The sequence below is a fragment of the Aulonocara stuartgranti genome (genome assembly GCF_965226115.1).
Source record: "Aulonocara stuartgranti genome assembly, chromosome: 13".
NCBI classification, from domain to species: domain Eukaryota; kingdom Metazoa; phylum Chordata; class Actinopteri; order Cichliformes; family Cichlidae; genus Aulonocara; species Aulonocara stuartgranti.
In genome coordinates, this window is record NC_138949.1 from 35776294 (window position 1) to 35802091 (window position 25798).

Below are 25798 nucleotides of genomic sequence, written 5' to 3' on the forward strand. Positions count from 1 at the left end.
TTAAAAGGGACATAAATACTAATTGTACTTTCTGTGGGGATCATCCAGAAACTGTGACACATCTTTTTTGGTACTGTTCTTTTACACAGAGATTCTGGAAGGAATTTAGCAGCTTTGTTATTGTCCATATTTTAAGGGAGTTTTCTTTACGATGGGAAAATGTTTTATTCTGTTTCTTTAAGTTCCCCAAGAAGTATGAGAAATGTTTTTTATGATAAATTTCTTAATACTTTTAGCTAAAGTTTTTATCCATAAATGTAAGCTTACTAATAAAACACCATATTTCTTTCATTATTTTAAGGATGTGGAAATGTACATACAATCAATATCAGACTCCACCAACAAAAAGCCTCTCAAAACAATATATGTATGTGAATCTTATAATTGTTACCTTTTTCTTTTACCCTTGGCTTTTTGTGTTCATGTTCTGTTGTTTTGTATACTTCATCTGTTCGTATGTTGTATACTCATTGTTTGTTAAATAAAGTAAAAAATTTAAAAAAATAAAATAAAATTTTTTAAGGCCGATTACGTCACAGCGACACGACGAAGGCTGTCCCAATTCAAAGGCTGCTCAAATCAAATCAAATCACTTTTATTGTCACATCACATGTGCAGGCACACTGGCACAGCACATGCGAGTGAAATTCTTGTGTGCGAGCCCCACAAACAACAGAGATGTGCAAACACAACAACACAAACGAGCAAAATACAAGAATGGCCACCCTGAAACTAATAAATATATGTACAATATATAATAGTGTATGCATTTCTGGATGTGTATACTAAATATTTTCCTACGTGTGTGTGTGTGTGTGTGTGTGTGTGTGTGTGTGTGTGTGTGTGTGTGTGTGTGTATACACATTTTTACAAATTAAATAGTAAAAAAAAAAAAAAAAAAAAAAAAATAATAATAATAATAATAATAAAATATATAAAATATACAGAGTTGAATATGTGCAAAACAAGTGGCATTTATATACAGTGTGGAGTGCATAATGTTGAAGTTCCAGTAGTGAAGCTGAGGTGTCTATGACGTGTCAGCAGTCTGATGGCCTGATGGAAGAAGCTGTCTCTCAGTCTGCTGGTACGGGACCGGATGCTGCAGAACCTCCTTCCTGATGGAAGCAGTCTGAACAGTTTATGGCTGGGGTGACTGGAGTCCTCGAAATGCGGCCCTCAAATGCGTCCTTAATTTCCCTGCCTTCATGGCCCAACATATCCCAGACTTCATAGCTCGGCGGTGGTGTGGATAATTTTGCCGAAAAAAAACGGCGGAGGCGGAGCAGACGAAGAGTAAACTTTCAGAAGTAAGTACTGAATATTATGTCACTTATTTATGCGCAAATGTTTTTATAATGTAGAACATTAAAACATTACTGTTGGCCACATGTCGGGAAAGTTATGTGACATTAGCGATGTTTGTACTAACTTGGTTTTAAAGCCTTTACTTCAAAATATGCGCCGTTCAATAGCTGACTTTAATCTTACAGAGAATCTGATGATTTTATGGATAATTAAAGTCAGATATATATATACACAAACACAACAAGCTGAAAGTCAGTGATGCTGCTCGGTTTGCAGTCCTGAATATCACGGCACAAGCAGGATTCACTGCACTGTTAATGTTAGCTATGTTATATTGCTGCCTCTGTTCGGTGGTGTCGAGCCAAACGGACTTTAACGTGTGTTTGAACGAGCTGACGGTTCACTCGTTAAGCTGAAAGAAAGATGCTTTAATCACAGCAGTCACACATGTGTCCACTGCACCATCTGGAACTCTTCTTGTTTCGTAATAACACAAACACTAAATCCTGCTTCTCTGTGTTGTTGTGTAGCAGTGTGTACACCTGAGACTGTCACCTGTCTGTCTGTCCTGCACTCTCTCTCTGTTTCTTTCTCTCTGATTGTGGAATAAAAGTATGAACATGTGTTTATAAGTTACACTTGTGTTTGAATCCTGCAGCTTATCACACATTTGATTTCCATGTGTGATGACTGCAAGTGTCCAGAGTGAGGACAGACTGAGGGACCCACTGCTGCACATCATCTGTGAGGCTTTGCAGCCCTGATGATCCACCAGGACAAACTCAGCAGTGTGTGAGGAAGAGGAGGAGGAAGAGCCAGCAGCAGCTGACAGATGGAGAGAATAGACAGACTGTTCCCTGTTTGTGAAGGACTGCTAGGAAAGTTTAACATAACTGTCTGTGCTGAATCAGTCTTATTAGGTAATGTTCAAATAATTTGATCATCCCAGTGTTTCCAGTGTGGGAGAAAGTACTCAGGGCCTTCAAGTTACACACTACAGGGAGTGCAGAATTATTAGGCAAGTTGTATTTTTGAGGAATAATTTTATTATTGAACAACAACCATGTTCTCAATGAACCCAAAAAACTCATTAATATCAAAGCTGAATGTTTTTGGAAGTAGTTTTTAGTTTGTTTGTAGTTTTAGCTATTTTAGGGGGATATCTGTGTGTGCAGGTGACTATTACTGTGCATAATTATTAGGCAACCAAACAAAACACAAATATATACCGATTTCAATTACTTATTTTTACCAGTGAAACCAATATAACATCTCCACATTCACAAATATACATTTCTGACATTCAAAAACAAAACAAAAACAAATCAGCGACCAATATAGCCACCTTTCTTTGCAAGGACACTCAAAAGCCTGCCATCCATGGATTCTGTCAGTGTTTTGATCTGTTCACCATCAACATTGCGTGCAGCAGCAACCACAGCCTCCCAGACACTGTTCAGAGAGGTGTACTGTTTTCCCTCCTTGTAAATCTCACATTTGATGATGGACCACAGGTTCTCAATGGGGTTCAGATCAGGTGAACAAGGAGGCCATGTCATTAGTTCTTCTTCTTTTATACCCTTTCTTGCAGCCACGCTGTGGAGTACTTGGACGCGTGTGATGGAGCATTGTCCTGCATGAAAATCATGTTTTTCTTGAAGGATGCAGACTTCTTCCTGTACCACTGCTTGAAGAAGGTGTCTTCCAGAAACTGGCAGTAGGACTGGGAGTTGAGCTTGACTCCATCCTCAACCCGAAAAGGCCCCACAAGCTCATCTTTGATGATACCAGCCCAAACTAGTACTCCACCTCCACCTTGCTGGCGTCTGAGTGGGACTGGAGCTCTCTGCCCTTTACCAATCCAGCCACGGGCCCATCCATCTGGCCCATCAAGACTCACTCTCATTTCATCAGTCCATAAAACCTTAGAAAAACCAGTCTTGAGATATTTCTTGGCCCAGTCTTGACGTTTCAGCTTGTGTGTCTTGTTCAGTGGTGGTCGTCTTTCAGCCTTTCTTACCTTGGCCATGTCTCTGAGTATTGCACACCTTGTGCTTTTGGGCACTCCAGTGATGTTGCAGCTCTGAAATATGGCCAAACTGGTGGCAAGTGGCATCTTGGCAGCTGTACGCTTGACTTTTCTCAGTTCATGGGCAGTTATTTTGCGCCTTGGTTTTTCCACACGCTTCTTGCGACCCTGTTGACTATTTTGAATGAAACGCTTGATTGTTCGATGATCACGCTTCAGAAGCTTTGCAATTTTGAGACTGCTGCATCCCTCTGCAAGATATCTCACTATTTTTGACTTTTCTGAGCCTGTCAAGTCCTTCTTTTGACCCATTTTGCCAAAGGAAAGGACATTGCCTAATAATTATGCACACCTGATATAGGGTGTTGATGTCATTAGACCACACCCCTTCTCATTACAGAGATGCACATCACCTAATATGCTTAATTGGTAGTAGGCTTTCGAGCCTATACAGCTTGGAGTAAGACAACATGCATGAAGAGGATGATGTGGACAAAATACTCATTTGCCTAATAATTCTGCACTCCCTGTATGAAAGGCAGCAACAAGTTTCATGTTTAGAAACCTAAAGTATGTATCAGCAGCAGAATGGGTTTTACAGTCCTGTGGTCTCAGCCTCAGATACTTATCAAATCACACAAAGCTCTTGTAGAAACAAACAAACAAATGAACAAAATATGTTCTCCCTCATTTCTGTCAAACAAAGTTGTTTCCAGCGGTTAGTATCATGGTTGCTAGGCAACCTGGGAAGCGCGACGGAGACAGACAAACTTGCCGTTTATTTTGCAAATCGAGCTCAACACTGCCCTTAGCGTCCTGGAGCACTTCCGCTGTGTTTTGGAATTTGCACGTGTTTTTTGGGGTTTGCAAGTGTTTTGGAGTTTGTACGTGCTTTGTCTCTAGGGGCCACCGTAGTTGTGTGATGCTTGTATACAGTTTGCCAGTGGTTTGTATAGGCACGAGACACTGTAGTTACTCATGTTGAATTGACCAAAATGGCGCCACCCTTGTGGACTGAGCTGCCCAAAGTAAAGATGGAGTCTATCCCTGTGCAGCATCCCATGTGTGTCCACCAGGGGTGGTGTTTATTCATTTTTGATTTAGATTTTCTGTATTATTTAGAACAGTTTTGGTTTACTTTAATTGTTTTCTAATTGTAATTTCTGTTATTTTACAGAACCACACACACTCACATAGATTCACTTAATCATACGAAGATTAAAGATCGCAAATGTTCCGAAGATGTTTTTGGATTAAAGGAACCCATATTATCATTGCTGTGGACCCCTCTTTCATCATATAAGTCACCTTCTGACCAAGGATAGGAATATCCTGCTGTAATTTGCCAGTTTATTAAGCACGCACATGTCCAGTTCAGACAGTGTTCTTTTCTTGATAGGCTTCATTTGTCTGTCTGTGAACAGCTGATGTGCTTTGGAAGAAAGTTCAATTCTGGTCTCATCTGTCCACGGGACATTCTCCCAGAAGCTTTGTGGCTTGTCAACATGTAGTTTGGCATATTCCAGTCTGGCTTTCTTATGATTTGTTTTCAACGATGGTGTCCTCCTCGGTCGTCTGCCATGTAGTCCAAACAACGACGGATGGTGCGATCTGACACTGACGTTCGTTAAGCATGAAGTTCAGCTTGGATCTCTTTAGAAGTCTTTCTGGGCTCTTTTGTTACCATTCGGATTTTCCGTCTCTTTGATTTGTCATCAATTTTCCTCTTGCGGCCACGTCCAGGGAGATTGGCTACGGACCCATGGATCTTAAATTTCTGAATGACATGTGCAACTGTAGTCAGAGGAACATCTGCTGCTTGGAGAGGGTCTTCTAGCTGTTACCTTCAACATGCTATGATTTTCTTTCTAATTTAGTTCCTTCACTTTCTCTGGTCCATGTTGAGTGTGGTACACAGTGACTACCTGGAGCCCTATATATAGGCCCACTGACTGATTACAAGATTATAGACACCTGTGATGCTGATTAGTGGACACACCTTGGATTAACGCGTCCCTTTGGTCACATTATTTTCAGTATTTTCTAGGGGTACCATCATTTTTGTCCAGGCTTGTTTCATGCATTTATTTTTTAAATAATTCCCTTGAAGCATGATTGAAAAGCAATGTCTGACTTTCACTGGTAAACATTTATAGAATTTTTATTTATTATTACTTTGTGACCATTATGAGTTTTTCTTTCATTGACCGAAGGGTACCAACAATTTTGTTCACACCTGTATATGCTTTAGCAAAAAGGAAAGTTTGAAGCCTAATCTTAAAAGTAGAGATAGTGTCTGTCTCCTGAATCCAAACTGGGAGCTGGTTCCACAGAAGCAGCACAGAAGAAAGACTTTTCAGGGAGTTTTTAGGATATTCTCACAATAACTTACAGTAGTCCAGGCATAGTCTGGAGAACGGTAGTTTTTGCCATACATTATCTTCAATGACATAAAGATCAGCACAGATATAAGATTATATATATCTAGACTACAGAAATGTGCAGCCTTACATACCCTCATGTGTGAATGAATTGCAGAAGCACAGCAACGGTTGTCTTCTCAAGCTGTCAAGTATCAGCACAAAACAAGTTAAAGCTAATGTCAGCAGCTGCTGTAAAACACTGCTCTGACTGTGTGTGACAACATTTTATTCAGCCTCTGCTCACTATGCAGACTTCTTAGTGTATCTCATATTACTGCTGGAATCATTTATTATTAAGATCGAAACACATTTTGGTATTTAAAATTGTTTTATTATAAGGGTAACACAGACCTAATCTTTCTGCTGGCAATGTGGGAAGACAGTGAACAGTTGAACGTTTTGCTGTTCAGTGTGAGGTCTCTGCTCCTTTCAGGTTTGTCTGTGAGCATAATGTGTCCTGTTATGCTTTTAGTCAACATTCATTTATTGGTTGTTCCTCAATGTTGCACCCTCCTGCAAAAATGCTCTCTCGTTACCTCTCCGTCAGTGTTGAATTGCTCCTGTTGCAATAGACACTAACGGCCAGGGGTTAAGTTTGTTGTGCAAGCATTCCACAGGGAAGCTATTTTTCTTGCCACCTACATCTATACCTCGCTAATTCATGACCTGTCTATAAATGCTTTGTTAGTAACAATGCCACCCCTCACAACTGGCTTAAAGATTAGAAAAAGAAGCACTGTCATTCCAAAAATTCCTCTGACAAATACAGATAATTACAGGAATTAGCCTGCTATTTTGTCATTAGCCTTCACTTTCAATGAGCCAATAATGAAAAGAGAAACAAGAGTCGCAGACAAAGATGGATGTCTTTAGAGGATTAAGACGTTTTCTCCCCCCACCTCTGAGCCCACATATTCAATTTGCTGTTTTATTAATATTATTAATGTAGTCAAGCTTGAAGCTTTGAAGCCGAGAGTTTTTTCTTCTGATTGGTATTGTGCAAGCACTCACGGCTCAGCTCAGGGGAAGTCAAAGTGATTTCAAATGCACTTTGTTAGTGCCATGATGAAAATGGCAGCTCGCCTTTTTAAAGCTGTATATTTGCAAGCGTGATTATGGGGTGTGTGTTCAAATAAATGAAGCCAAAACAATGACAAACAATCAGCACTTCATAAGCTAGGGAAAGGCCATGGACAGATTAATAAGTGCTTTGCAGACACACTTGCATCCACACACATACATGCAAAGGACCTTTGGAATTACAGATATATGTGACACACTAGACAAGATTTAGTCTGGCACCGTTCTGTATCCAAACGAACAGGAGAAAGCAGCGACCTCACCGTATAATCTACTGTTGATTTGTGTTTGCACAAACGATATCGCAACATTAGGAGGATGATATTTGCCCTGACAGGCATCAGCGGGCCGTTGGCTTTGTTAAGCAGAGAAGGAGCAAGTTGGACATGTGCGGTGTGTACTCTGCAGTTGTTGAGGTGGTTAAAACGACAATGATAACACTGCAGTAATGGCACTATAAAAAACTGATGCATGTAAGCTCTGCTGCTCATTTTAAAGGTTTTGTTTTCATGTATCAAACGGCAGAGTTTTCAAATTTTAAAACGAATGCATCAACATGTTTTCTATTACAGGGTGTGCAGAATTATTAGGCAAATGAGTATTTTGTCCACATCATCCTCTTCATGCATGTTGTCTTACTCCAAGCTGTATAGGCTCGAAAGCCTACTACCAATTAAGCATATTAGGTGATGTGCATCCCTGTAATGAGAAGGGGTGTGGTCTAATGACATCAACACCCTATATCAGGTGTGCATAATTATTAGGCAACGTCCTTTCCTTTGGCAAAATGGGTCAAAAGAAGGACTTGACAGGCTCAGAAAAGTCAAAAATAGTGAGATATCTTGCAGAGGGATGCAGCAGTCTCAAAATTGCAAAGCTTCTGAAGCGTGATCATCGAACAATCAAGCGTTTCATTCAAAATAGTCAACAGGGTCGCAAGAAGCGTGTGGAAAAACCAAGGCGCAAAATAACTGCCCATGAACTGAGAAAAGTCAAGCGTGCAGCTGCCAAGATGTCACTTGCCACCAGTTTGGCCATATTTCAGAGCTGCAACATCACTGGAGTGCCCAAAAGCACAAGGTGTGCAATACTCAGAGACATGGCCAAGGTAAGAAAGGCTGAAAGACGACCACCACTGAACAAGACACACAAGCTGAAACGTCAAGACTGGGCCAAGAAATATCTCAAGACTGGTTTTTCTAAGGTTTTATGGACTGATGAAATGAGAGTGAGTCTTGATGGGCCAGATGGATGGGCCCGTGGCTGGATTGGTAAAGGGCAGAGAGCTCCAGTCCCACTCAGACGCCAGCAAGGTGGAGGTGGAGTACTGGTTTGGGCTGGTATCATCAAAGATGAGCTTGTGGGGCCTTTTCGGGTTGAGGATGGAGTCAAGCTCAACTCCCAGTCCTACTGCCAGTTTCTGGAAGACACCTTCTTCAAGCAGTGGTACAGGAAGAAGTCTGCATCCTTCAAGAAAAACATGATTTCCATGCAGGACAATGCTCCATCACACGCGTCCAAGTACTCCACAGCGTGGCTGGCAAGAAAGGGTATAAAAGAAGAAAAACTAATGACATGGCCTCCTTGTTCTCCTGATCTGAACCCCATTGAGAACCTGTGGTCCATCATCAAATGTGAGATTTACAAGGAGGGAAAACAGTACACCTCTCTGAACAGTGTCTGGGAGGCTGTGGTTGCTGCTGCACGCAATGTTGATGGTGAACAGATCAAAACACTGACAGAATCCATGGATGGCAGGCTTTTGAGTGTCCTTGCAAAGAAAGGTGGCTATATTGGTCGCTGATTTGTTTTTGTTTTGTTTTTGAATGTCAGAAATGTATATTTGTGAATGTGGAGATGTTATATTGGTGTCACTGGTAAAAATAAGTAATTGAAATGGGTATATATTTGTGTTTTGTTTGGTTGCCTAATAATTATGCACAGTAATAGTCACCTGCACACACAGATATCCCCCTAAAATAGCTAAAACTAAAAACTACTTCCAAAAACATTCAGCTTTGATATTAATGAGTTTTTTGGGTTCATTGAGAACATGGTTGTTGTTCAATAATAACATTATTCCTCAAAAATACAACTTGCCTAATAATTCTGCACTCCCTGTAGTAATCAGAATATAATAGCAGAAAATGTTACATCTACAACTATGAGCATATTTATGAAAGGCTTTCCATTTTAACCACATGGCGGGAGGAATGACACAAAACAGTTTTCTCTGCATATTCTTCTACATGTTTCTTTGGTTGTACTCTCACTAAAAGTTTTCGGTACATGTTTAGACCAAGATCAGGTTGAGTTTTCCTGTAAAGAAAGCAACTGTTTGGTGCTTTCCAGTGAACATTAGTAGAATGCTTATTAATAATTTTGATTATTCTGTTGGGTTTTTTAAACAACAAAGCTTTAAGCATTTCCTGCTTTTGCACCCAACCTCAGGACAAAGATGCAGTAAGGACGTTTGTTTATGTGGACTGACTTTGCCTTTTTCGCTGCACCCCACTGTCATTGTGTCATTGTGCAGTAACTGTATAAACCTACTACATCCATGAGGTTGAAACTCAGACTGCACATTATGTTTAAATGAATTATCTTAAGCTAAAGTGAAATGATGATTGTGGTTGGTTAAGCATGGCTTGGAAACACAGGCTGGATTGGATTCTCAACATTTCCTGTTCCACTGTTACAGGAAAAATGATTATATGTTTCTTTACCTTCTTTTAAATGTACAAAGATGCCCTTTGTCTATGGTTAGATTAGTTTAGAATTATCCTTTTAGACTTTCCCAGCAAAGACATATTGTTTTGGGACATATTGTTTTATCTCTCACAGCTCTCTCCCAGCTCTCTGCTGACAAGACTAGCACCACATATGGAGTTGTTTATTTTATCTGTTTATTATTTTCTTATCCTGTTCTCACTGTCTCGCCTATAAAAAGTGCCAAGCCTCTGTTCATGGTGTGAGTTGTTCTCAGCAGCTCACCCGTGTACACGTTTAGCAAAGAAAGTAACTTTGTCTCATTGTGTCTTTATTTCTCCTGGGTTTTTTACAGAGTTTTCTCCCAACATTTCTTGGTCCTTCGAGCCGGAGCGCCTCCATCGTGTCCGATCTCCGTGACCAGTCCACGTTGTTCGCCTGTCGACAGCTCACACACCAGGTGTGTGATAAAAGACCAAGAGCGTTAAATTCGGGTCTTGGCTAACGTCTTAGAAAGCGACCCACGGTGGTGGGACCCGATCGAGGTGGACCAGACCCGGCGACACTGACCAGGTAGATACAGACACACTGACACAATCTTGCGTAAAAGCGTATTTTAAATTCAGGGAATTTGAAATAGCGGAAGTAGCTCGTCGACTGGTAGCTTGGAGCTCGTCGACTGGAAGCTCCCCACCTCTGTGGGTTAGGTTTGGAGCTCTGGGTAGCTCCCCCAGCTGGGTCTAGACTGGGTCTAGGGAGTAAGTAGCTCTGGGAGCTCCCCTTATCATAAGGGTTCCGGTCGCGCGCGCGTCGAAGCTGTGAATGTGAATGTGTGTGTGTGTGTGTGTGTATTGTTTTAATTAACGGAGCAAGCTGAATTTTCACGGTCCAATAAGAGACTGAGCTGCTCCTACTGTGTTTTTCTTTTACTGCTATTCACTGACGTGCTGGTGAGTTGAGAGAACGGTCGAGTTCCGTCTCGTAAAGTTCACACCGCTTTCGGAACTAGTCCGAAAGTCGAAGGGCGTGTGAGCAACCACTCTCGTCTCTAATACCAGCGAAGGTGATAGCAGCTGTATCGCGTATACATTACTTAAACAAAAATAAGTAAATACACAAATAAGATGGGTAATCAAGCAAGTGAAATTAAAACTCACTCCTGCTGACGAGCAGTGGTGAGAAAAGAAAAGTCCAGACGCCGGACAAAAACAGTGTCTGTAAACTGAGAGATTTAAGAAAACAAAATATAAACAGTCAGAAGAATAGAACTCAACTGCCAGTTTAGTAAAACCAGAAGACGAGACACTGTGCAGTGCCCACAATCCTTTTAGTAAACCATCACTCACTCCTGCAGCCGCATCTGCAGCACCACCCATATCAGGAAGAACATAATAATCCCTTATTAAGTGAAAACTAGAGATCAAAGTAGTTTGAGGTAGTTTAAAAGGGTTGAAAACAGACCCCACTGAGTAGATATAAATATAAAAAGTACGAAATAAAGATAAACAAAGGGAAAATTACAGTAGAAATTATCTTTAGAGTATTTGAAATTAATAATAGCAAGGATAACAACCTGTAAAGTGATATTAACAATGAAACACAGTTGGCATGATGACCATGCCCAGCATGTATAAAATGAATATAAAGCAAATAATTCACACGAAAATATTTTAATAAAATAAATAAAGTATATTAAGGCTGTGTCACTGTTCAGCCAATGACAGTGTGTGAAAAGGTAACTGTCTCCATCCTGGGAAAAGGATGATACTGCAGGTCATCTGAAGCCCTTGATGGATACAAAATAAAATATAAATAATATAATAGAACTGCCTGGTCCGCCATGCAACAGAGAGAACAAATGTGACCGCAGATTGGATGAATTCTAAATTATCTGTTTGCTGAATAAGATGATCCTAACTAACAAATTGGCTCAGGAGTAGTATAGTGGTACACACTGATAAAATATTATGCTATTGCTGTTATATAAGACAAAGAGGATAATATTAACAATGACATAATATTAATATGAAGAGGCACCTTAGTCGGTTATGATGTGAGGTGGATAATTGTTAAGCAGTAGTCTGCATCAAGCTTAAGGTTTGCTGAAACTCAGTGTAATGACATGTGAGATGAAGACAATACAGAGAATAACTAAACTAATGAAGTGCATAGAGGCACTTGACCAGCTTGAAACCTATCATCCTAGAATGACACATTGCTGAGATATAGAGCACACCTATAATAACAACCAATAAGCAAAACCCTGTAGACAACAGCTAAAACTACAGGATTGAGAAGCTGAATTAAATATGTAGACATTGCTAAGCTGATGAGCATGTTACACATTTTCTTTTATTTTTATTTATTTGTTTTTTTTAGAGCAGAAGCTGCATGCTATTAAAAGCCAACATATGCAGACTTCTGCCTTGTTCGGGTGGCAGCATTTTTTTCTTTTTTCTTTTGTGTCCTGACACGTGTATGTTTTTTGTTTTTGTTTGATTATTTTGTTGGTTTTGGAAACGAATTTAAACAAACTTGTGACAATACTTGAGAATCACAATGACACATAGTGATTAGGCATATGATTGAAAAATGCCTAGGTTTAGAGCTGTGAGCTATGAGCTGTGAGCAATGCAAAGTTTAAATATATATATATGTGTATAAATGGGAAACAACCCTAACGTCAAAGTTTGAAATGTGTGAGATGCATGAATTGTTTGAAAAACTAGAAATTATCTAAAAATGCCTTAAGTGAAAATGTAGTGTTGCATCTATAGAGAAGAGAAAAAAGAAGAAGCATTCTATAACTTAAAAATAAGGCAGACGTGTTGACAATAGACTAAGAGACTCATTTGCAGGTGGCTATCAGGAACAGAGAGGCAAGAAAGGTCACAGACACCAAGGCTGTAGACAGCCACGCAGAGACAGCAGATAAAATAGAGACAATGCCTGCTAGAACCGTGGAGAGGAAGGTCACTTCACACGAGATTGTAGGAGTAGGCCACAGAGAAATAATGCAAAACAGTTTTGAGGCAGCCACTTACGAACTTACAGTTTTCAAAGGACAAATTAGTTGTACAGTCAGCTGCAGGCCACACAACTGTACAACAATTAACTGCTGAGTGCATGCTAAATGACACCCCACCAGAGCTAAAAGCACTACACGATGTGGCCCATCAACACACACCCGCCACATCCACTTTCCAGAAACCAACCGAGTATCACAACATTCTGAGATTTAAACAAACTCCAGGCCCAGATCCACCTTATGATCAGCAAGTGTGGAAGCTAGGAGAACAGCATTTGACCTTACAGCACAGGCCGAAATTGTGTAGGTTACGCAGTAACCACAGATAGTAGGATAATAGAAGCAAAACCACTTTCTTCTTCATGTTCTGCACAGAGCGCTGAGCTGATAGCTGTGATACACGAAAGTGAAATACACAAAGACAAACTAATAAATATACATACAGACAGCCAGTATGTTTTCTCTGCTGTGCATCATTTTGCAAAAAATTTGGCAAAACAGAGGAATGATTACATCAACCGGAAAACCGGTTCAGCATGCCAACCTCTTACAACGCCTACTGACTCATTACTACGGGCAACAACTTTGCTGACAGAGCAGCAAAACAGGCGGCACAAATGACAAACATCACATTGATGGCAGTTAACACACATCAGATTCCACTGGATGTGTTGCAAAATGAACAAAAAGCAGCAAGCACAGCCGAACAGACAAAATGGCTAAAACACGGTGCAGTTCTGACAAACGATTTAATGATGTGTTATGGCAAGCCAGTGTTGCCAAAATCTCTCCACAAGATGGCGGCATTAGTGACTCATGGCTGTACGCATTTGTCATCGGGGGGAATGACCTGTATTGTCAACTCTCATTTCTACACTGTAAATTTTGAAACTTCAGCAAAACAATTTGTCAGAACGTGCATGACGTGTCAAAAACCTCACCCTTTTCACACAATTCATATGGATTTTATTGAGCTAAGCGAATGTCAAGGGTCGAAATACGCCCTAGTGGTTATAGATGTGTTCTCAAAATGGCCGGAAATCTATCCAGTGAAAAAGGCAGATGCAATTTCAGTAGCAAAGTGCCTGTGCAATCACTTCATACCCACATATGGCATCCTAGCTTTGATACGATCAGACAACGGCACTCATTTTGTAAATGATGTCATCACTAAGGTCTCTGAAGCACTCGGTTTCAGCATAAAACACCACTGTGCTTATCACCCTCAGAGCGCAGGCCTTGAAGGAAAAAATGTCCATCCCGGTTTTCCCTCCAAGGCACGAGCGATAAGCAGAGTTCTGTCCTTTCCTTCTAAGATTCCTAATTATTTAAAGTAACACTCAGGTATGCCATTCAGCGTGTTAGTACGAGCTCGGGAGCAGCTTGGGAGAACAAGAAAACAGAGACTGCTTTAGGTTGCCTTCCCAATCGACTCAAAGGTTTATTTAGTACATAACAGCTTATATAGAGAAAAAAAGGTTCGTGTGTCAGCTTTCCCAGTTCAAACCGGTACAGACCAAATAAGGAAACGTCTTCCTGCCTTGTGAGCAAAGAAGTATCCTGTGTGTAGTTTCTCAGTTCAGCTATAATTTATGATCATCCCAGCAAAATACACTCCTAGACATAAAATACAGAGTTCTTTCATTAGTGAATTCTGAAACAAACCACCTAGCCTTTAACGAGCCTTTTCCAGGAGATAAAGAAAAAGGGAGGATGGGAGTAAGGAAGTGGTCTCATCTCTGTGGTGTTTTCGACCTTGGAGTACCAGCCTGTGAGTCCTACACATTAATTCTTGGGTCACAGAGAAAGAGAAAAACAACTAGTAGATGGGCCTTATTGAGTAACTCTTTTCTGTATAATATCACAATAAAACAATATCCTGTAAATGCTACCATGGTATCAAAATATCACAACAGTTCTCTCCTTTTATCATGAAATGATAACATAGTATAAAGACAGAATGTAATAACATAATATAAAGACAAATCATAAATGTGAAACAAATCATAAATGTAACTAGTCCTTCGAGGAAGCTTAATATCAAAATTTTAAAAAGAAGAAAAGAAAGAGAAGAAAACGTCATTCTTTTCTTAGACAATCGAGTAATTTACAATGTAATGCTCAATACATACATCAGGATCATCATTGATGACATCTGACACATAATCTGGGTCAATTTGTGCCAATTGCAAATACATTGAAGTAGCTGTACTAGTAGCTATACGGGTTATCATTGAACGTACACAGGGTACCACACAACAGACAATAATCATCAAAAACATGCTGCAACGGTTACAAAGGCTACAATTAGTTCCTTCCATCTTCCAAACGTGTCCTGTAGCCACTTATGTAGCCACTGACCGTGACCTGTATTGGCAATTAGTTCTATCTGCAATGCTTCAAGTTTATTCATAGCTTGTGTGAATGAACCGTTAGGAGCGGTATTATTGGGAATGAAAGTACAGCATATATCAACGGTTACTAAACCACAGGTACCGGTCCAATTAACAGGTAAAGCTAATCTAAGGGTATTATTGCACAACCAATAAGCATGTGGGATTGGTCTGGTCAGGCGCGTGACCATGTGTGATTTAACTAACTCCCCCCAGTCAGTGTCATTTAATACACCGTCTGGGGGAACAATGATCGAGTCTCTGCTCGAACTTGAACTGTGTGTGTGTTCCTCCAGATATGATACAACTTCAGCCACAGAGACAGCTAGCCATGTCTCATTACAGCGTGCACCTGGGGAGTCAGAGAAGAATGTGTAGTTATCCTTTGTATAATCTATGTGTGTGTCTGGGCCAGTTAACTTTAGTCTGCGCAGACATATCATACTAGTATTAAAATGGAGAGGGATCTGTCCTAAGGGCAGTGAGGGCTTTAACCTATTCTCAGGGCGTTTCATTGGGGCGCAGGTCCCTGCGGTGTCATTAGATAACTTCAATAATTCGCCTAATGGAGTCTCAGGGTTAGTTGGTGTGTGTGTGTGTGTCTAAGTAGGCAGTCGAGAGGGCTCAGAGTCAACTGTAAAGTGTCTTTAAAGAGAGCATTATCTCCGCCGATTTTCTCTAGTCCCTCAGTGAGGGGGAAACCGGATATGGGGTATCCTACTATTACCTGTTCTGGATTAGCCTTTGAACAGACATAACAGTTACTGTTTCCTAAATCACGAGCGGCTGTTCTGGCATTTTCATACCAGGCGTTAGCTCCTGTTCTAGAGGGTGCATAAAATGGTTTATTAGTGGTGTCTATGTTGCTATTTACTGATTTTAGGGAACGTGAGGAGTGCATTAAGTAGGTGTCTTGCAAAATGGGGCATGAGGTATAGTCAGCAAAATATGACCTGCAGAAATGTGAACATGGTTGCAGTTTACAATACAAAATAGCAAAGAGAAATCCTAAGGTTAATGCGATAGATATGATAAATAACCTAAATATATAAGAAAGTATATAAGAAAAACAGTTCTTCAGTTGTCTCCTGGCCTGGTCCCAGGTTCGAGAGACACAGAATAAGCGTCGTATGATGACAATGGGCATTTCATTTTCTCCATTATCAGGATGGAATGAGTCTGGCTTTATCAGGTTAGACATCATGTGGTACTTCCGGCTTTCTGTTCCTGCTGGATGTTTGAGTACCTTGTTGTTGTTCTTTCAGGCGTTGTGTGTTAATCAGTGATTGTGTGTGTGTGTACATTGGATCCGGGCGCTGGCTCGCCTGAGATGTCATCTACCCGTGTGTGTTTATTTGCTCTGGATCCGGGCGCTGGCTCGCCGGAGATGTCATCTGCTTGATCCGACGCCTGAGATGGTCCGATTGGGCTGGTCTTAACCCTGCTGGCATGAATCCACTGAGGTTGTCCGTCTGTGAGGATGCTGGTTCTTCGTCACTGCCAGTACAGTCTGGGGCTGGAACACGCGCGGCCTCCCAGAGTGTCCTTGGTTTTAGTGGCTTCTCCAACATGCATCTCCTTGTCTCCACTGGTGGAACTGTGGAGGGGAAAGGCTGAGAGAGACAAACTTTCTGATAGTTATTATTCAGTGTTTCTACCAGGTTGTGAACATCAGTGGACAATGCAATATACATCACCTTCTACTAGCGGTGCCCCTCTGGAAGCTGACCATGGTGTTGGAAATAGTCTTATTTCAAATGGAGATAATTTGGTTACTGCAGATGGAGTCATTCCAATCTCACAGAGGACTTGAGGAAGTAATTTGACCCAGGTCATTAAAGTTTTAGCACACTTTTGAATTACTTCTAATGTGAATGAAGATCCTCTATCACTGTTAATCTGGTGAGGTATTCCGAATCTGGGTATTATTTCATTGCTCAACTTTTGACAGACTACTTCTGCAGTTTCTTTTGAGGTTGGATAAGCTTCTACTCATTTACTAAATTGATCCACTATTACCAGTAAGTACTTGATGCTTCCTTGTGCTGGCATATGTGTGAAATCAATTTGTAATGTATGAAATGGAAAATCTGGTTGTGGTAAATGCTGATGTTTTGCTTTTGAGCTACCTACATTAGTTCGTGCACATGTTAGACAGGTTGCTAATATGCTTTTTACTGCATGCAATGTTTTCTCAATTACAAATCTTGATTTTATTGCCCCTATTACCCCTCTTTGTCCGACATGACTCACACAGTGAAAATGTCGGGCAAGGACTGGCATCAGGGAATATGGGAGGGCAATCAAACCCTTAAGATTTTGTATAGGCCATCTCTGTCATCTAAGGTACAGTCATTATTCTCCCAATAGGTGTAATCACATGCAGAGGCTTGCTCTTGTATAAATTTTAAATCAACATTTGTTTCTAAATAGTCTGGGAGTGTAACAAGTGGCAGCTGTAGGGGCACAGATAATACTTCCTGCGGAGGTGGGAGCTGTGATGCAGCTGCAGCCTTGGCTGTCACGTCTGCTAAGGCATTACCTGTTGCTTCGTCTGTGTCAGCTGTACTGTGTCCTTTCGTTTTTACAACTGCAACGGCCGATGGTAGCTGTATAGCCTGAAAAAGTCTTTGAACAAAATCAGAATTTAGCAATTTATTTTCCATCAGCAGATCTAAATCCTCTCTGTCTCCACAATGTGCCAAAGTCATGCACAACGCCAAATGCATAGCGGCTGTCTGTGTAAATCGTCACATGCTTATCCACATGGAGCTCACAGGCGCGTATTAAAGCCATGAGCTCTGCTTTTTGTGCTGAGTGAAATGGTAATGAGTGAGCCTCTAGTATGATGTCAGGCAATGTCACCACTGAATAGCCACAAAGAAATGAGTTGTCATTCGGCCTTGAACAGGACCCGTCCACATAAACCGTGGCTGAGTCTGAGATAGGTGTTTGCTCTAAATCTGGACGTGGTGCTGTGGATTCCTGTATACGTGTCATGCAGTCATGATCATCAAGCCTGTCTGAGCCATCCTGTCGGTCAGAAGAACACAGCATAGGATCAATAAATGTGCTGGCGAATCAGGTGTGCTGCTCGCTTTTATAGTGAGATTTGCATATGTTGTGTAGTTATGTTTGCTAGAATGGTCGTGACCTGGTGATTGGTGTGTAGAATAGTGTCATGTGAGAGTGTGAGCTTCTCGCAGTCCCTTATCATGATAGAGCAAGCTGCTACTGCCCTCAGGCAGGCCGGCATTCCCTGAACAATTCAGGCAGCACCTTTGAGTGGCGGAGGTCAGCACTCCCTTTAATGCATTGAAAGAGGCAGTCATTTCTGTGGATCACAGTATTCGAGGAGGCTTCTCTTTTTTACAACAGTCACGCAGAATGTGGTCATGAAAAGAACAGTCTGGTATCCACTGTCTGCAATAGTTCACCATGCCCAGGAAGGACAACATTTCCTTCTGTGTAGTGGGCCGAGGGACAGAGGTCACAGCTTTGACCCTGTCTGCAGTCATGGAACGTTTTCCGTGAGACAGTGTGAATCCCAAATATTGAACAGAAGTCTGACAGTACTGCATTTTCTTTGCAGATGCTTTGTGGCCAGTCTTTTTGAGGTGCTGGAGAAGCATGTGTGTAGCAGTTTGACATAGTTTTTCACTTTCAGCACAGAGGAGGAGGTCATCCACATGTGGATCAGGGTGCAGCCCTGGAGGAGTGAAGCACCATTGAGAAAGCAGCAGAGCTGTCTATCATGCCTTGGGGCAAACGAGTCCAAGTGTACTGCTTATTTCTATGTGTGAATGCAAATAACGGCTGTGTGTCTTCATGAGAAAAAGGAGCGGAGCATAAATCCACCACGGTAAAATGTGTATGCAATGCATGTCAATATGCTGTGAACATCTGAAACGAGAGGTGGCAGAGGCATGTTGACTGCATTAATTTGCCTTAAGTCTTGTATGAAACGCCATACGCCAGGTTTGTTAGGCTTTGGCACAGGATTGACAGGAGTGTGGGCTTTATTACTCCTGTAGTCAATAAATCTCCTATCATGACATCTAGGACTGCGGTTTTTTCGGCAGAAATGGGATGTTGCTTGACATATACTGGCTTGTTGTGTTTTAATAGGTGTGCGTGATAAAGTGTACAGTCAATAAATCCTATATCATTCTCACTTTTTGACCACAATGTCATATTCTGGTATTCAGCTGGCAATGTAACTGCAGAAATAGTACAGTGGATAGGGTAGGTTAGATCTATGTGACGACATTTTTCGTAACCTATGTCTGAGTTATGTAACAAAATCACTGTTTGACCTTCACTTGTGTGAGCAGTTATCATGTTGTTGAACAGTGTGAGAGAAACAAAAGTGTGGCTCCCAGTCATGGGATTACCTGTTAGTGGCGTCTGTACACGTTTTTTTTTTTTGGCACAGTGTGTGACATAGAGTACCGGACAAAAAGGATGTTGAGTTCATTCTCTGCTGAGGGTCCAGCTGACACAGAGGATGTTCCTTCTCCATCATGTCGGTACATAGGGCAGAGAAAACATAAGCTGTTATCAGTGTCAGCAAACATTTCACCCTTTATGTTAAATGAAATACACAAATTCATTTTTGCTCTGGGTGTCTGCGGCTGCTGGAAAACTGAGCTAAATTTGCACCTCTAGCTTGTCCAACAGTGCATAAAGCGTTTTATGAATACTAGGATAGATTCATCAGGCTTCTGTTTACACATAGTTACTGCATTTAAGTCAATTTTGTCTCTGGACATTGTTAGCAGGAATTCCTTTAGATTCTTAAAGAAATCGGTGATTTTGTCATTATTTACCCACAAAAACTCTACAGTTGTGGATGCTTTATCATGCTTTGGGTCTAATTCACCTATCTCTCTTATGAGTTGTGACTCGGTTACTCCAGGAATGCATTGACACAATATGTACCTGTAATCCGGACCACCCAAATGGTGATATCTGGTACTTCTCTGTAGTGCAGAGACAAAGGCTGTAGGATTTTTAAGAGGATCGGGAAGCTCTTTAATAGTTGTCACTAATTCTGAGATTTTAGGGGGCTGCTTACAACACTGATCTCCTATTATCATAAAGGGGTAAGTGTCATTGACGTCACTAGATTTTGGGTCTGTTTGTTTACTACCGCGAGTGTTGGCGTGAGGACCTTTGTCATTCCGGCTTTGTTTTTCCTTTTTTCCTTTTAGATAAGTCTTTATTAAAGTTCGGGTAACAGGTATTTCTTTAGCTACCTCTAAACCTCTAGCTACGATATCGCGGCGTTTCATGTGGGTGTCTATTGTGGACACTGCCTGATGCAAAAGTTTTTCTTCATAGTCGTCTGAATTGTTTTTCATAAGTTCCTCACATTCTTCTTTCAAAAGTTTTTCTCTTTTTTTATGTTCTGCTAATTCTTCCTTGCGGCGTATATATTGTTTTTCCTGATCTTGTTCAATTAGGTGGCTGAGACCCGTTGCATGTGATTCAGGTTTTTTGTCACTGTCTTTTAAGCTGGTTGGATCAAAGCGCTGACGTTGTTTGCATGCGGCTGCGGCAGCAACTATTAATTCGGTCTCATCTTCGTAAGGCGGCGGGGCTGTGGGCTGAATGGCTGAGCATGCAAGACTAGCTTTTCCCGCAGTAGATTTATTTTCTATGCTGGAGCCTGCACTAGTTTTATTTGATGTAAAAGTATCTACACCTGGTTCCGGTCCCTTTTTCCATAGTGGTAACATTTGATGTATCACGTCGCGGCATTCTGTCATATATTTTCTACAGGACTTTTTAAGCAGACTACTTTTCTTATCACAAATGATATTCAACATTTCTACTGACCTGGTTTCTGGCGATAATCGTTCGGGATAAGGCTCCGAAAAGAAATTAGAATGCATTGAATTACAGTCCGTAAGTTGTAAACAAAGTCAGTCACATAAGCACTTCCGCATGTTCTGGATACGTGATCATGGAAGTCTTCGCCGATTCGTGGACGTGGGTTACACGTAACCGGAAATGGGAGTCGTACTGAGCCGTTATTTGAGACTTTATTTTGTATTTTATTAATTTTTTGGTTTTACAGGTACTTTAGATTTTTTTATCGGACCTGTCTGTGGTCTTTGAATAATTCTGACTCATGTTCAGTGATTTCCAGAGGGGTTTACACGCTAGGAGGATTTATGTTAGTATTTTCGCTGCGGCACAGCTGAGGTCACTCTAAATTTATTGCTAGCAATTTTTTGTTTGTGTGAGCAACTCTCACTTAGCGAGCAACTTCTCGCTTAACGAGCAACTTCTCGTAAAACAACAGGCAACTTCCTGTGTCTTTCTGCTTTTAATTTACTGCTTTTAACCCTTGAGACCCGTGTTTGTTTGTTTTTTTTTGTTTTTTTTCAAAAGAAAAATTAAACAATTAATTATTATTATTATTATTTTTTACGTATAAATGTGTTGTGTCTTTCCACTTGATTATAACTGATTTATTTATAACATTTTATATAAAAGAAAAACGAGAAGCACATTAATTCATAGTAATTTAACATAAAATTGTTTGATAGTGTTAATTTGGAAAGCCACAACTCTAGCGGGTCCACCAACACCACACAAGGGTTAATTTACTTTATTCGGGGACTGAGGAAGTCGTCAGTGTATCTCTCTGGATCACTAAGTGAAACTTCGTCAGCATATCCCGTTTCTTTATGGATCGATCACTGAGAGAGGCATAACACAGTCTCATATAAATATTAAAGACGTGTATTTACCTTCTGTCAGCGGATCCCACTTCTGACGCCAAATTGAAGGAAAAAATGTCCATCCCGGTTTTCCCTCCAAGGCACGAGCGATAAGCAGAGTTCTGTCCTTTCCTTCTAAGATTCCTAATTATTTAAAGTAACACTCAGGTATGCCATTCAGCGTGTTAGTACGAGCTCGGGAGCAGCTTGGGAGAACAAGAAAACAGAGACTGCTTTAGGTTGCCTTCCCAATCGACTCAAAGGTTTATTTAGTACATAACAGCTTATATAGAGAAAAAAAGGTTCGTGTGTCAGCTTTCCCAGTTCAAACCGGTACAGACCAAATAAGGAAACGTCTTCCTGCCTTGTGAGCAAAGAAGTATCCTGTGTGTAGTTTCTCAGTTCAGCTATAATTTATGATCATCCCAGCAAAATACACTCCTAGACATAAAATACAGAGTTCTTTCATTAGTGAATTCTGAAACAAACCACCTAGCCTTTAACGAGCCTTTTCCAGGAGATAAAGAAAAAGGGAGGATGGGAGTAAGGAAGTGGTCTCATCTCTGTGGTGTTTTCGACCTTGGAGTACCAGCCTGTGAGTCCTACACATTAATTCTTGGGTCACAGAGAAAGAGAAAAACAACTAGTAGATGGGCCTTATTGAGTAACTCTTTTCTGTATAATATCACAATAAAACAATATCCTGTAAATGCTACCATGGTATCAAAATATCACAACAGGCCTTGTAGAGAGAACTAACGGCACTATAAAACAAAGGCTCAGGAAATGCATGGCAGAAACAGGAAGGCCGTGGCCTGAATGTTTGGGTTTAGTGAAAATGTGGATGCGCTTAACACAAGGCTCCCATAAACTAACTCCATTTGAAATCATTCATGGTAGGCCGTTCCCACTGCCCATCACCAGTCAACCAATAGACAAATCAATCAGAGAAAACACATTAGCAGAATGGATGTCTAAGCTGTTAGAAAACAAGGAGATCATTGTACATAATCAACAACCTGATGATGTTTCTCCAGTGTCTTGCAGATTACAGCCCGGTGACTGGGTTCTGATAAAGGTGCTCCAAAGAAAAAACTGGAGCGCACCCAGGTGGGAGGGACCACATCAGGTTCTCCTCACCACGCCCACCGCTTGCAAAATTGCGGAACGACCATCCTGGATCCATCAGAGTCACTGCAGGCGAGTAAGTGAAGCCATCTAAACTCAGTCGACACAGGCTCGCCCAATTGTTGTGATCTCGCCCGGTGGAGGGAACAGCCTTTCTGGCCAGGGGGGTCTACTCACGACAGGAGGGTGTGTCCTGTTGTCATGAGGTGGTGGCTCCTAATAACTGCAGCGGCCCTGACCCTGGCCGGGCTCCTCATCTTTGCTTCCGTGAGGGACAACAAGTCACGCTATATGAAGAAAAGGCAGACACTGTATGACAAAGGAAAGTACACCAAGTTTCCCCATGGCTACGCCACTAACTTCTGGTGGCAGTTTATGAACACTACAGCTCACTTGAATAATAAAACTGACTGCTATGCATGTACCCATATGCCCCTATCCTCACAGACGTCTGGTCTGTGGCCATACAGCATACCTGAAGATCGCAGTTGGTGCCTGTTGGGCCTGGCAACACATCCAGGCTACGGTACTCTTTGGTCCAAGGCCAACTACAGCATCCCAGCAAAAGCAACCTGGAGGTCATCATCACCCACAAATGTGAACTGTTCCGGACAGACCTACCTACTGACCTGGCCCCAAGTCTCAGACCCACTGCCTGATGTAATTCTACTGAACAAGCTGAACGCAGCGCAACTGCCAGTATGTGTGATGAACAATGGATCGCGGGCAGTGGGGGAGCTGCCTACTCACCTATGTAAATACATATACACTTTCTGCCCACCGAGGAATGAGAGGAAGTGTATGACCTGTTCAACCAACACAACCTGTGCCAGTAACGCAACGCTGATGAGCCTCAACTGTCGCTCCGACTACAGCTACCAAATGCCACTACAAACAAAGACTCAGTACCAGACAGGATGTGCACGGACGGCACCCAGCAGTAGAGGAACCAGAGTTTTGGCTGACTGGTACTTCCTATGTGGCAATAAGGCTTATCTGTCACTCCCTGAAGGTTGGGGGGGGTCTGTGCGCCCTGGTGCAACTATCGGATCACGTCTTCTTCATGCAAAGTGTTGCACATCACCCAAGCAGCCGACAGAGACGTGAAGTGGACATCGCCACACCCAATTCTTTCGGCATTACAGTGGACACTGGAGTGCCGGGAGAGTTTCGCATCTGGGGAGGAGGAGTGAAATTCTTACAGAGCTTGATCCCCGGCATTGGAGTTGCCGAGGTGCGGGATCACGTGGAAATCAACCGATATGCTCTGCTACGACACATCAACTTAACTAAGACCCTGGGAACGGTTTTAGCAGGAGAACAGAAGGCCATCAGAACGATGGTGCTGCAGAACAGACTGACACTAGACCTGCTAACAGCATCACAAGGAGGAGTTTGCAAGCTGATCGGGGAGACATGTTGCACTTTTATCCCTGAAGGATACGAAGCTGGAGGAGACATTTATGAAGCTTTGCAGAATTTGACCATTCTGCAGAAATATGTCGCTGACCACACATCTGGAGCAGCCACACCACAAGGCTGGCTGGACTGGCTATTTGGCGGCTCGTGGTTGGCTGCTGCAGCGAAGCCGTTTGTCTTTCTAGGTTTCATCATGGTAGCACTGCTCATATTAGTGTTGTGTCTGGTGCCATGTCTAAGAGTAATGATTTCAAAGATGATAACAACTACAATGACTGCTTATGTTGCCGTGCCTCAAGAAGAACAGCATCCCGTCGCAATTCTGTTAGAGGAACTTGTAATAGCTGCTAATAAATGACGTGGTGATTAAAAATGACTTGTCAAGTGATCATGCACTGATTAACACATTAGTAGTTTATACAGGTACAACATAAGATTTTCTTATTCTTTTATTTTCTTTTATTTTTTGTAGTTTTAGTTTTATTATTTTTTCTTCATTATTACTTTTATGCTTTCTTTTACTGTATTTTCCTTAATTCTTTTTATTTTATTTGTTTTATTCTTTAGACCACATGATTTACATTTCTGCTATGCTGACATTTTGACAATTAAAAAATTGCTAAAGATACTTAATAAATAACCTTTACAGACAATTGTTGTATACATTTAAAATAAGTTAAAACAGGAGGGAATATGTTACAGGAAAAATGATTATGTTTCTTTACCTTCTTTTAAATGTACAAAGATGCCCTTTGTCTATGGTTAGATTAGTTTAGAATTATCCTTTTAGACTTTCCCAGCAAAGACATATTGTTTTAGATTGTTTTATCTCTCACAGCTCTCTCCCAGCTCTCTGCTGACGAGACTAGCACCACATATGGAGTTGTTTATTTTATCTGTTTATTATTTTCTTATCCTGTTCTCACTGTCTCTCCTATAAAAAGTGCCAAGCCTCTGTTCATGGTGTGAGTTGTTCTCAGCAGCTCACCCGTGTACACGTTTAGCAAAGAAAGTAACTTTGTCTCATTGTGTCTTTATTTCTCCTGGGTTTTTTACAAAGTTTTCTCCCAACATCCACAAAAGAAGAAATTGTGGAATAAAATGAGATATACACAGAGACCGAATAAGACTTTGCAGCAAAGAATGTGAATATTTTAATTTACCTATCATGTTTAATTTACTGTTGTATAAATAGCAATGGAATATAATAATACACTGACATTTTTATGAGAAATAAATCTAATTATGCAGTAAATGTTTGAAATATGCATGTGCTCACAATCTGAGATGTAATAACTCAGATAATTATAAAAATAACAAATGCACCTTTAATTGAAATTGATTTGTTCTAAATCTTTTCCCCGAGCATTTCTTCTTTAACTGAAAGTGTACTGTAACAAAAAAAGTCACCAATGAAATTAAATCATGAAAACTAATCAACCACCCCATCCCCATCCTGTCCTCCAGCTCCAGTCACCACTAGGTGGCAGTAGAGACAGTCCCATGCTGCCCTCTAGTGAGTTCATTTGACAGAGCACTTGCTGCAGTTG

General features: G+C 41.2%; 1 protein-coding gene and 1 long non-coding RNA gene across 2 annotated transcripts; one reads left to right on the plus strand and one right to left on the minus strand.

Moving 5' to 3' along the window:
* Positions 1–9830: 9830 nt before the first annotated feature.
* Positions 9831–25194, plus strand: LOC309721061 (uncharacterized protein). The gene is made up of 3 exons (XM_082558409.1): positions 9831–10122; positions 22739–23583; positions 23705–25194. The coding sequence occupies exons 2-3, from the start codon at positions 23031–23033 to the stop codon at positions 24604–24606; spliced, it is 1455 nt and encodes a 484-aa protein (XP_082414535.1). The 5' UTR covers positions 9831–10122; positions 22739–23030; the 3' UTR covers positions 24607–25194.
* On the minus strand, positions 15355–20999 carry LOC309721066. Its single transcript, XR_014280644.1, has 2 exons — positions 20812–20999; positions 15355–16583 (listed from the first exon to the last, which is right to left on the minus strand). It is a non-coding gene; the product is annotated as an uncharacterized lncRNA (long non-coding RNA).
* Positions 25195–25798: the final 604 nt, after the last annotated feature.